The sequence below is a fragment of the Eriocheir sinensis genome, chromosome 52 (genome assembly GCF_024679095.1).
Source record: "Eriocheir sinensis breed Jianghai 21 chromosome 52, ASM2467909v1, whole genome shotgun sequence".
NCBI classification, from domain to species: Eukaryota; Metazoa; Arthropoda; class Malacostraca; order Decapoda; family Varunidae; genus Eriocheir; species Eriocheir sinensis.
In genome coordinates this window covers 2217084-2230398 of record NC_066560.1, presented here as the reverse complement: position 1 = coordinate 2230398, position 13315 = coordinate 2217084, and the positions used below count along the sequence as shown (strand labels likewise).

At 41.0% G+C, this 13315-nt stretch overlaps 1 protein-coding gene across 1 annotated transcript in view; it reads right to left on the bottom strand.

The window, feature by feature from the left end:
- The window catches only part of LOC126982881 (calnexin-like), a 43815-nt gene that overhangs the window by 7181 nt on the left and 23319 nt on the right, over positions 1 to 13315 (bottom strand). The window contains 4 exon segments of the mRNA XM_050835159.1: positions 364 to 597; positions 780 to 902; positions 9513 to 9653; positions 9832 to 10063. Of these exon segments, the coding sequence (XP_050691116.1) occupies positions 364 to 597; positions 780 to 902; positions 9513 to 9653; positions 9832 to 10063 (730 nt within the window).

The window sequence follows — 13315 nt, the reverse complement described above, 5'->3', positions numbered from 1 at the left end:
CTTTTCCAGTCAGGAGGAATGACAATAGACTGCCACATGGCCATACTACATTCATATATAAACACAGTTTGCACACGAATGCATCTTTACAAAACTACCATGCATCACAGCTCTACTTCATCCTGGGAATAGTGATTGTAGAAATTACAATGCAGTAGTTAATGATCGTTTTTTTTTTTTTTTTTTTTTTTTTTTTTAATGACTTCCTTTATAGGGACAGTATGCTATTGGCCATATTTTTTTCTATAGTCCTCAAGAGTGTCTTTTTTCCTACAAGAATATAAAACTTTAGGAATATTACTCAAAATATTAAAACCTTAAAGCATTAAAACAAGAAATGATCTTGATAAAGTGTCACAATACCTCTTTATCACTCTTGGTTTCTGTGTCTTCTTCATCTTTCTCCTCCTCATCTTTGCCATCTTTAGCTGAATCACTCTCTGCATTGTCTGGTGACTCTTCACTTGCAGCAGCAGCATCCACCATGGGTTCCTCCTCTGCCTTGCCTGCCGCTGCATCTCCTTCTTCTTCTTCTTCAGCATGGGGATCATCTTCAGTTGGCTCATCAGTCTTCTTTCGTTTAGCATCCTTGGAGTCCTGATATAAGTAGGCCTTGTTAAGGAGATGCCTACATTTCAAGTGGATAATTTATCACCAGTAGCTTGAGTATAAATGATAGTATTATTTTTCAGTGTACCTTAATTATACTTTCAAATGACATGAAACAAAAATGGCACCAGCATGAGTCAAACTAGAGAACCCCCCCCCCCCTTTGTTACCTTTACTTCAGCACAGCAGAAGGTAAAGATCAACACTACAGGGATGGCCACAAGCAGCACGTAGATACCGTAGAGCCAGGGATTCTTATTTGAGTATTTGATGATGCGCCGGAACACACCAACCTATACACAATATAAATATGTATAAAATGTAAAGAAGCAGGGTACTACTACCAATGCAAGACTACTCAATAAACAGCAAGACTACCTCCTGTGAACACACTTCGAGACATTATTTTTTTTTTATAACTGAAAATGTTGTAGATACCAGGAAAACGGAACAATAAAACTAATCTCGTATCTACATTATTAAAACCAGAACACACTAAATAGGAGATACCCTACTTAACTCTAAATAATGCAAATTTAATTTTCTAGTATATACCTTGTTTGCCCATTTTCCAAGACTGTAAAAGAGAATTGCATTTGGCACAAGAATGTACAGCAAGTAGATGACCCATGCTACCTTAATATTGGTGAGCTTCAGGATCTTCCTCCACAGGGTTGTCTAGGGGGAATGCTGGACAGTTTAATGGTGTCATAACAAAGCAACAGTTCATGTTGCCTGTAACAAGGACCACAATACTGTTTTTGTCTTTCTCTGTGTCTGACTGCCTGTTCCCAACATATTTTAGTCGTTTCTTATCACCGCTTTCCTATTTTGAGATTTTCCCAAGGAATTTCTCATGTGTATTTGGTACCTAAATGTAAATCCATCCGAGATGTTTTGGTAACAGGCAGACAAACTGCCAAATACAAACAACAAAAATAATCCCTCTCCTTGTTTTGCAGAGCCAGGCAATAATGATGAAAAATAAATTATAGTCATTTTTGACTCAATGATTCTGGGCAACCATATAGGAAAACCAGTCAGTGCTTCGAGGGAAGGTAAGAGTCCTCCCAAAAGAACTCATAGTAGTTTAGAGGTGAATGCTTTGAATAACTGGAGGAGACTAGCCTGGGAGGTGGTAGAGGCTAGGCTATATATGCCTAACTTCCCGTTTCCCACATTAGGTGGTTTGACCTTTTTCTGATAACATCCAATAAAAGCTGGCCAATATGGCAGGTGATACATACTCCTTGGAAGATGTTTTTCATTATGTAAGTAATTTTCTAGTAAAAGACTACATGAAATGGTGGTGTGATACTACACAAGTCTCAATAAGCAGTTAAAGTCCATTAATTGATAACACTGGCCAACAACAAATTTATCGTCTAATTTTTTTTCTTCTGATTTAAGACAATTTTGATGTGCTGAATCCAAAAATCACATTGGTTTTGCTCAATTAAGTATTTTTTTATTATCTATCGCCACATGATTTTTTTTTTTACTCGGCTTTTCTATTTTCTATTTATATGAGGCAAAATTCTTTCTTATTTCTTTAAATAAACAAATTCTGAAGAGTTTACATGCGCCAATTTTTGACTGACTGATATCTTTCGTATTTTGTTGGGACAACAGTCCAGGTTCACCAAGTACCAGTGCTTTCTGTGCATGTGGGATAGTAGGGAAAAAGCATTACACAAAGAAGGACTGGCCTATACGGGAGGAATTGGTGCCTTGCAGAGCAAGGAACATCATAAACAACCCTCTGGTGGACAGAGACAGGATACTCTTCCCACCGCTGTACATCAAGCTTGGCTTGGTCAAACAGTTCACCAAAGCTCTGGACAAGGATGGTGGCTGCTTCACTTACTTGTGCCACACTTTTCCAGGATTGACCATGGAGAAGTTGAAAGCCGGCATCTTTGACGGTCCTCAACTCCGCCAGCTCATCAGAGATCCAGAGTTTGAAAACTCAGTGAACAAAGTGGAACTGGAAGCGTGGAAGGCTTTTGTTCTTGTCGTGAAGAACTTTATTGGCAACAAGAAGGCCAGGAACTACGCAGAACTTGTCACCAATATGCTGACTGCTTTCAGAAACCTCAGATGCAACATGAGCATCAAAATGCATTACTTATTCTCACATATGGATCGGTTTCCTGAGAATCTGGGATCAATGAGCAACGAGCAGGGGGAGAGATTCCATCAGGACAAGAAAGAGATGGAGACCATGTATCAAGGATGCTGGGATGCAGTCATGATGGCTGATTACTGCTGGGCTCTGAAGAGAGACATCCCTACCGCTGAGCATTCTAGTTCAAAGAAACGGAAGTTCGTGCCCTGAATTTTAAACAGTGATGACCTAGTATCCAATTTACATGTACTTACCTTTATCAATGTCTACTATTCAATGTACACTTTTCATTTTTTGAAAGATTTGATTAATAAATTGTGTTAGAAAACTATTTTTCTTATCTTAAAAACCTATTTTGGATGAGAAATATTAACCCTCTCGCGCACCATAAGTTTCCAATAAGTTTCTGTTCCACTCACCATCAGGCCCGACCGGCCTTTTTTTGCTGCCGCAATACTCTACATTCCCGGACATATTTTACCCTCACAGATATATCGTACCCCAATAAATTTGGTATCAATGGCTTCATAAAGACTTGAATTAGAACATGCACAAATAAAAATAGAAGAAAATATATATGTAAACAATACAAAGTTGTTTCAAGTCTCCGTACAGAGTACTGAAGACAATAAATCCAAAGTACCAACTCTTCCCCACTTGCTAGCTCAAAATTTTTTGGGCCAACTTTTTTAGCTGAATATCTGTTTCGAAGCAGAATTTAGTGAGGATTCTTATGGCATCTTCAAAATCCTCATAGGCCTATTAGTTTCCTGTTAGAGTAGGCTAACAAATAAAAATCACTCAAAGCTCCTCATCTACGCTCCTTAGAAAGGCTGCCATATGTTACCATTAAGAAACTTATCCCAACAAATGACGCTCCTAAATTTGACGCACTTTCACCGAAAACTTAATTTTTAATATTTTTTTTTTAGCTTTTATGACGCGTTTCGCGTCATCGTGCGCCAGGACCTTTTACCCTTTGATGACGCGAAATGCGTTATTGTGCGCGAGAGGGTTAAGATCTACTTTATGCTTGATGGAAATGAGGCCCCGTGTGCCAGAGGGGCGTAACCCATAAAATCGCGTTTTGAGTAATTGCACGTTGAAGTTACGTAATGAAAATTTTATTTGTAATAGTAAAAAATGCATTATTATCTTGTATCAAAATAATCATCAAGTCCAGATCTGCCATTTTATGCATAATTTGAGTAAATTTTATTTGAATAAAATTTAAGTAAAATTTGTATTTTTCTTACCCTATTCTGTAGCCAACCCTAAAATATTGCAATATCTCTAAGTTAGATATACAAGATCAAAATATACAATAATATATGCACTGTGTGTAAATTTCAGCCTGTTAGGTATATATTTTGAATTTTTAAGAAATTTATGAAATTGGGAAATATGCATAATTTATGTTTTGAGACCTGAAAATACCAGTAGAAATACATAATTTTGATTAAATAATTCATAGTGATATAGTTTGAGTATTCACCATTGCCAGAGAAGACAATGAACTTGATGGACTTGAAGGTGGGGTGGGGTGGGGTGGGGTGTGTGTGTGTGTGTGTGTGTGTGTGTGTGTGTGTGTGTGTGTGTGTGGGGGGGTAGTAAGTGTCGGGCTCATTGGGATCAGGGTCATCCCCCTGATCATTGCTCCCCACCTGAGTAGGTATCTGCTCCTGAGCTCTAAACAGATCCGTGAAGGATTGATATGAAGGCTCAACGAACTTGGAGTGGTACTTAAGGTCTGACCTTATCTGCCTTCAGTTTAACACCATGAGGGTACTTTTATGGGAGGTGAACTGTCGAGAGGTTAAAGTGAGGGTCATAGGTCTGTTCTCGGCCTTTCTGGAACTTGTTGGGGGCGGGTGCATGCATATCACTATAACCAGGCTTGACCATTATCCCTGTCATGTACTCCTTGTTGACAATGAAGACCCTGCCATTCTTGAAACCTGCTCCAGTAAAGCCCGCTTTGGTGACATGGTTCTGCAATACATCAAAGAAGTCCTGCCTACTCATCGCCACAACCTTGAAGGGGTTGTTATCATGGCACGAGGTCATTAGCTCCATGTAATGCGGAGTTGTGTAGACTTGTTTTCCTTTGAGTTTCCCCTCTAAGAACCCGAAGTGACACCAGCGCATAGGAGTTAAAAGGATGACTGAGTCAGCTGGCGGGAAGGCGAGCGTGCTTATTGGCTGTAGCGGGGTGTGTATTCCGAGTCAGCTCTCCCATTGGCTCTCGAGTTCGCCCCTCTTCCACACCACAAACTTAACATGATGTTTTGATCAGATGAAAACAAGTGGTTTCAAGCCTTCGTACCACGAACACAGAGCTGATTTTTGCCTGAAATCTACCACCACGTGGTTTGTGAATGCTTCTGGTGGCCAGAGCTGGCAATAACTCAAAACCGCCGATTTTTGGGTTATGCCCCTCTGGCACAAGGGGCCTCAAATGGTTCTGTGATCAAAAGATATTAAGCATCTGAACTGCTACAAGAGCCCCGAAAAGATTCAAACCTCATCAGGAAAAGCTGACCAAGCAACTATAAGTTTGGACTGCTATGCTGAAAATATTCAATAAATTAAGTAAAATTTTATACTGAAAGCCTCTTTAAATACTTGTAAAGCTAATACCCTATAGTTTTAAGAATGCAACAAACAGCTGATGGTTGTGCAGAGGTGTAAATAAGTTTGTGCAAGGAGTTTCAGGAAACTTCTAGCTACAATTCTTGCTGACCTCTTCATCAGTGTCAGGCTGACGCACCCACCAGAGAAGGTAAATCAGGAAGAAAAAGGCTGGGGAAATACATGCCATTCCATAGGATGGCCAAAACCAAGGAGTGGTGTTCATCCATTTACCCCAAGTCCGGAAGGTGTATCCCCACTGCCCACATAAATTAATCATTAATCAGATTAAGAACCATAAGTAACCATACAGAACAATATCTTACAACTACTCAATAAAACCGCTTTTAATGTTTCAAGAAGATGAAGAGTACAATATACATCTGGACATTTCAGAGCAGGGACATCAGATCTTGATGACTAATTAGTAAGATTTTCATAACACATGAACAATTCACCTTCAGTGGCTGGTTACTGCAATTATGTGCTGCCATGAATATACAATCAATAATCAAACAAACTCAGACTAGACAGGCAACTTAGAATTAAGGTTGTCATCATGAGCATCTGCATGTTTACTGTATTTTCTGCAGTATCATCACTCACAGAAGCTCCCAGAGTAACAGCTAGTAAAATAATGGATCATTATAGAGATGGAAAACCAATCCTAATAGCAGCCACTCAGTTATTTCACCTCTTAACCCAAGAAAAGTGATCCCAGGGTTGGAGAGAGCAACTGTCAGGCGAATGGTTGACCAAAAAAATCGAGTCTCTCAGAATTGTAAAAAACAGTACCTCAGCGCCTTTGGAATATTGGAGCGCATAGGAGAGTGATAACCAAAACGTCTTAAACCTATTTGTATGGCTGTGGTAGTGGTCAATAAATGGGATTTAGCCGAGCGCTGGCAACCCCTGGGACGTGCGAGGGGGGACTAAGCGCGACGAGGCAAGACGAGGGACGTGAGTCTAAATGACACGTAACACGTACACATATTTGTAACTACTAATATACACCTCATCTATATTTTAATTTTTTTTATTTATCAATAATTTATAAATAAGACATGCTACGAGACGAGGCAAGACGATTGACGTGGAGATAGTGGGTAGGCCTACTGAGTGTTGACATATATTACATGATCCAGTCCAATTTTCAGCCATCTAGACCTACTGGCGTGGTTTCTGTACGCGTTCAAAAATCGCACTCAATTGAGGTTTGTCGCTTCTCGGGCAAGGCTCAATAATGTTGAGGTCTGTCGCCATTCTCGGGTTAAATCACGGAATTATTTTTCCCAGCAAGTTCACTCCCAATCAAGCTTTCCCATATTCCAGTCAGATTCTAGAGGTAACCCTAATGCCCTTACACAATGACTATTATGACAAACTGGGGAGGCGGTGGCTGAGTGGATTGCGTGACGGCGCCACGTTCAGGACAACACGGGTTCACGCCCCGCCCAGTGCCACCAAGCCAGGATTTTTCAGCTGCCGCTGAGTGGCTTAAGACTACCCACATGCTGTCCAGAAGACCACCTATCAACCCTGACTCTAGATTCTAGGATTAAAGATGAGCTCCGGGGGGCAGCATGAGCCAATGCAAGATGGCGCCACTAGAAACACTTGTCTGTGCCACAACGGGCTGGCCCATACCATCAGGCCCCTCCACACAAGCCTACCGGCGCCACAGGCGAAGACAAAGTCCCTCATATAGTAAATTCAAATAAAGAGCAAGAGTGGGATCCAACATATATTCCTCTTGCAGAGAAAAATAATGACAATAAAGGTTAATGCTATGTTGAAAGTAGATGCCTACAAATGGACTGCCTATTACTAAAAATGTATTTCTGAGGTAATTCACGTACACCAACGAAAACAAAATCAATAAAACTAAAAACATTCATCCCAAAACCAAATTTCTCATACTGCTGCCCCAAAGCTTTACTGTAACCTTGGCACAGGTGACATATGGTTTTGAGTTCTCCATCCTATCCAAGGGTGACTTGAAAAACATACATATACATTATGTGTACACACATGCACACTACACAATATTATTATTCTCAAGTGTAATAATTGCCAAGTCATTTTTCCTTTAGTTTCCCCTGAAGTTCTCTGACTCAGGAATATCTTTCCTCCCCTTTATGATTAATACAGAGGACAGGCGACTGACTACAGCTGGATAAATTTGATGAGTGAAGAACCTGTCACTTGTGTAATCTTCACCTCATTCAACCACTTCACAACTCACTTCCCTTGCTATCATGATCGTACCAAAACTCTCAACAGACATCCTCATGCCTTTTCCATCACATCTTGAAATATCACATGTTCCTCTTATGTAGCTCATTTCCACTCAAGATGAAAATAGGTAATGGAAAAAAATAAATCTTGCCAACATATCTCGAAGAATAAATACAAGGTGACTAAATAATCCCCAGAGCCCAGTGGCTAAGACCATAGAGCTTGGCTGAGATTACTAGAGAGCACTACCTCTCCCCGAGAGGTACTGTGAACTGGGACTGAACTCAACTTGTTGGTTGCGAGGAAAGCACCAAACCTACTGAGCCACCTGGCCCCCAGAAGAAAAGTAATACTATAAAATGAAAATATAAAAAAGATACAGTGCTGGCGGTGGTGGAAGGCACAGATCGTCATGCGCCATCCGCCACAGCCAAACTCACTTGACCCCCTGTCTCACTCTGATCTCCGAGGATCGTGAAATAAGTTACATCTGGCAACTCATGTGAGAGCCCTCTCTCAGCTCCATGCGGCTAGCCAGCACCAGTGGCTGTCTGCCTTTCACAAGGCGTGGATGTCTGTCACTGATTACTCCATTTAGGATTGTGTTTGACTGTCTAATTCCTCACCTTTCTGACCTTTTCACACACACTATGGGGCTGAGAAAGCTTCTCAAAGAACCTCAGATTGAAGCCATATATGAACTGGTTAGGGATAAAAAGTCTGATAAAGAAATAGCTGCAAACATGGGTATCTCACTAAGAACAGTGCAGCGTTGGACCAAAAAATATCTTGCCACTGGGACATGTGTTGTACCATCCCCACATAAACCAGCAGGACCTAAGGGAAAAGTTATTCAAAGGACTTTGAATGTCATTCGCAGGAGGGTAAAGGCCCAACCTGGCATTAGAAGATCGGAAATCAAGCAAAAGAACCCGTGTTTGTTGCCAGGAGTGGCTGAGTGAACAGCGAGAGATTATTTGAAGAGGGATCTGGATTACAGGAGATGCAGGCCTGTGCCTAAACCATGGGTAACAGGTGCCCATCATGTTAAAAGACTAGCTTTTGCCACTCAGTACAGATTGGGGCCTTGATGAGTGGCACAAGGTGCTGTGGTCTGATGTGGCAAGCTTTGCGGTAACTGACAACCAAAGAGGAAGGGTTTACCGACCCGCAGCAGTGACCCCTGTGACCCCCACTATACAAAGCACATGGTGAAACACGTTGATTCACTCATGGTCTGGGGTTGCTTTTCATACCATGGTGCTGGCAAACTAGTGTTCTTACCAAAGAACATTAGAATGAACTAGAACAGCTACTTTGAGGTTATCCTGGATGAATTTGAACCCTGCATCGATCGGTGTCAAGGTGAAGTTTTCATGCAGGATGGGTCACCATGCCACACTGCAAAATTAGTGATAAACTGGTTTGAATTTTGCAAGGTGAAGCTGCTAACACCTTTGCCTGGAAATTCCCCGGATCTTAAATCCAATAGAGACCCTCTGGGCGTTCATCAAACATCAGCTACAGGACCGGAACACTTCTTCCCTTATGCACCTTCAAAAAGCCATTTAAGTGATTTGGGGCAACATTAACCATGAATATCTACAAAACCTTACTGATTCCCTTCCCAAGTGTTTTCAGATGGTTAAGAAGAGCCGAGGCTACCCTATACGCTATTAATTTTGGTAAACAGCTACAACGTACCATTTCTAACCTCATTAATCATTCACAACCGAGTCTTGGATCATCGGCACCTTCCGCCACCACCATCACTGTAAACAACTTGTATTACTTCATTACTACCATTTCCTGTAAAAAATTTGAGTGTCTTTTATAACACCAAAATTAACAATGCATTTGCATCAATAATAAACTAAATGAGAATTTCAAGTTCATTTCCCCTTACCTGGCCCTTTTCCAACTTCATTATCTTCAAGTCATAAGTGTCTGCAGCCAGCTGGTCAGCCTCAGCCGTATTGTCAGTCACAATAAGGTTATCAAAAAGGATGTTGTCAGACATGGACCACAGCTCGATGCCAACAGCTCCCTGTAGATGTTTGGTAAATGATAAATGTACATGAGGAATGCAGGCTCACTATGGTCTGTGTCACCCACAAACTATTATTTCACTTGGTAAAAATTGCACCTACCTACCTACCTACCTACACACCTACTACCAAAATCCATATTTCACTAATAAAGCAAAAGTAATTTAAATTTCTTACAATGGGTCTCATTTTGAAGGGCTCCAGGTCCTCAAAATATTCAGGGTTGGGGATGGTGCGAGGTTTCCACTTGCCCCGGTAGTTGGGGTTGTCAATCATGGGTGGCCGCCACTTCCCCTTATAGTTGGGATTGTCTATCATGGATGGCTTCCACTCCCCACACCCTGGAGCATCAGCACACTTGGGGTTGTTGATCAAGGCTGCCTCCCATTCACCATCCATTTCATCATCCCTGATGGAAAAATTTACCGAATTCACATACAGGATTCAAACCCGGGCCCGAATATTCATGGCTAGTTATGCTAAACACTGCACCATGGAGGCTCATGGACATTACAAAAAATACTTGCAATGCCCACTGACATTCAGCATTATTATACTGAAATAACAAATAGACAATTTCTAACAGGAAATATTTATAAAAAGCAGAAAAAAAATCAGCGTTGTGTGTTATGCTCCAAATGAAATTATGATACATACTATGATACTACAATACTTTGATACATACATGTTTTCAGAAGAGAAAATAAGTTGTGTTAAAATGTAAGTACAGTAAACCCTTGCTTTAACAAACCAATTGGGGGGGGAAGGTGACGTTATAACGAATAATCCAGTATATCCAAAGGTTCCAAACTTTGTGCATGTAACAAACTTTGTTCGTTATATGAGGCGAAATGTTTGCTATGTCAGAGCATTTCCAATTACAGTAAAAGTCCTTTAATCCAGAATGAAGGGAGTTACAGACCTGGATTACCAGTAGGAAACCTCAAAAAGCTCAAAACACACCATTCCCAGATGTTTACCACATTCCATCTTGCAATCACCAATGTCCAGTACCTGCCCCAGACTTTTACCAAACTGTGTATGAAACATTTAAACTTTTCACTGAGGCCGGGCGAAAACAGTGCCCCGCCCCGTCTGTATCCGGGCAGGCCGCGCGCACCAAATTTGGACTGTCACAACCGAATATAACAAACTTTAAGACAAACTCAACATAATCATCATACATTATATATATAAAAATATCCAAAATTAAATGGTCCACATAAAGAAACAAATTATTTGATAATTATGAAGATGTATGCATAAATATACATACAGAAAATTTTGCATTATGCATAGATGACGTGTGTCTGCTGAATTGTATTTCCTTATACACTCAACCCTCGATTTGCCGGACTAAAAGGGGGGAAGGCTTGTCCGGGAATGGCAAATGTCCGGCAATGGAAAATGTCCGGGGGTCTACCTCCTTGCCGGACTTTACCCTATATATGTCCGGGAAACACAACCCACCCCCGGACTACACCTCTATAGCTGTCCTATACACTAGCACTAGCACTAGCCAACTCCACTCCCTCACTTCCACCCCACATGCACGCCTCCTGGGTATACCACTTGTACACTGCCAAATCAAGTTCAACACATTTCGGTCTTTCATATGCTTTCTAGTTGCATCACCCACACAGCAAATTTAACTGCATAATTTTCTTTCTCTAGCTTTTTTATGTCCGAAACTGTCTGTTTTTTCACCCCATACAGCTCGCAGACTTGGGGCAACTCATTCTCCATCTATTTTACGTAAAGTTCCAGTTTTTCACAAAGGTGCACAGGTTTAGCTGGCTTTCTTTGGTGGGTTTTTTGGCATCAAAGAAGGTGTATCCACAACAAGCAAGCACAACACTTCGTGTGTGACGCCAGCAGACTTGTACAGTCCAGTACTAGGACGGTACCGCCCGCGCTGCCATCTAGTGCCCGATTTGCGAACTTTGTCTGGTAGTAGTTTGAAAATCGACATCCCGATTTTTTTTTTTTTACCCCACGGACTCTTGTCCGGCAAATCCGAAATCCGGCAAATGGAGGTCCGGCAAATCGAGGGTTGAGTGTATTAGTTGTGATAAAGAAATAGATTTATGAAGGAAAGTGGAGGAGAGGGAAGGGAAGGACAGAAGTAAGATCAGTGAAAATATCCCACTGAGTCACCGGCAATAAACCGCACAGATTTGACGGAGTAAAAGGTTGAAAGGTCGTCCTCCTGGAGGTGGGTCTAGTGTGTGTATTTACCTAGTTGTAGTTTTACAGGGCCTGGGCTTACGCTCGTGTGGTCCCGTCTCTGTATCTATAATTATCCAACTTTTCCTTGAAACTTTGCACACTTCGCCGATACTATTTCTTCACTTAATCTGTTCCAAACCTCTATATTTCTTTGTGGGAAGCTATATTTCTTTATGTCTCTTGAGCATCTTCCCTTCCTCAACTTTTTACTATGTCCTCTAGTATTCCTGCTGGAAGGTTCCTCTCTTAGTAGCAATTTCTCGTTATCTACTTCTTCCATTTTACTCAATAGCCTATATATTTGTATTAGGTCTCCTCTTTCTCCTCTTTGTTCCAGTGTTGGCAAGTCCATTTCCTTCAGTCTCTCTTCATATGTCAGTCCCTCCAGTTCTGGAACCATTTTTGTTGCCATCCTCTGTATTCTTTCTAGTTTTACTATGTGTTTCTTCATATGTGGAGACCACACTGTTTCCGCGTATTCTACTTTAGGTCTGATCATAGTAGTTATTAATTTTTTCATCATTTCTTTGTCCATGTAGTGGAATGCTATGCCTATATTTCTCACCATGTTATATGTATCACCGAAGATCCGATTTATATGACTTCCTGGTTGCATATAATCTTGCATTATTACTCCCAAGTCTCTCTCTTCATTTACTTTCTTTAATATTTCCCCATCTCCCATTTTATATGTCCATTTTGGTCTTTCTACACTTTTTCCCATTTCCATAACATGACATTTCCTCGTGTTGAATTTCATCTCCCATTTCTGACTCCATTTCCAAATCTTGTCTAGGTCCTCTTGCAGCTCCTTGCAGTCTTCACTGTTTCTTATCTGTCTTAGCAGTTTAGCATCATCCATGAACAGGCTCATGTAGCTGTTTATTCCCTCTGGCATATCATTAATATAGACTAGGAAGAGTACTTGTGCCAAAACCGACCCCTGGGGCACTCCACTTTCCACCGCTCTCCATTCCGATCTAGTGTCCTTAACCACGGTTCTCATCTCTCTTCCTCTTAAGTAGCTTTCCATCCAGCACTTCATTTTCCCTCTCACTCCTCCTTTATTTTCTAGTTTCCATAGCAGTCTTGAATGTGGAACTTTGTCAAATGCTTTCATTAAGTCTAAGTAAATGCAATCCACCCATCCGTCTCTTTCCTGTAATTTGTCCGTCACTCTTGAGTAAAAGCTCAGCAAGTTTGTCACACATGAGCGGCCTTTCCTAAACCCATATTGATTGTTTGTGATTAAATTATGTTCTAGAATTCTCATCCATTGTTCTTTTATTAATTTCTCACATATTTTGCATACTACACTGGTCAGAGACACTGGTCTGTAATTTAGGGGTTCTTCCTTTTTTCCACTTTTGTATATAGGTACCACTTCTGCCCTCTTCCATTCCCTAGGCACTGTGCCCGTTTTAATTGAGCA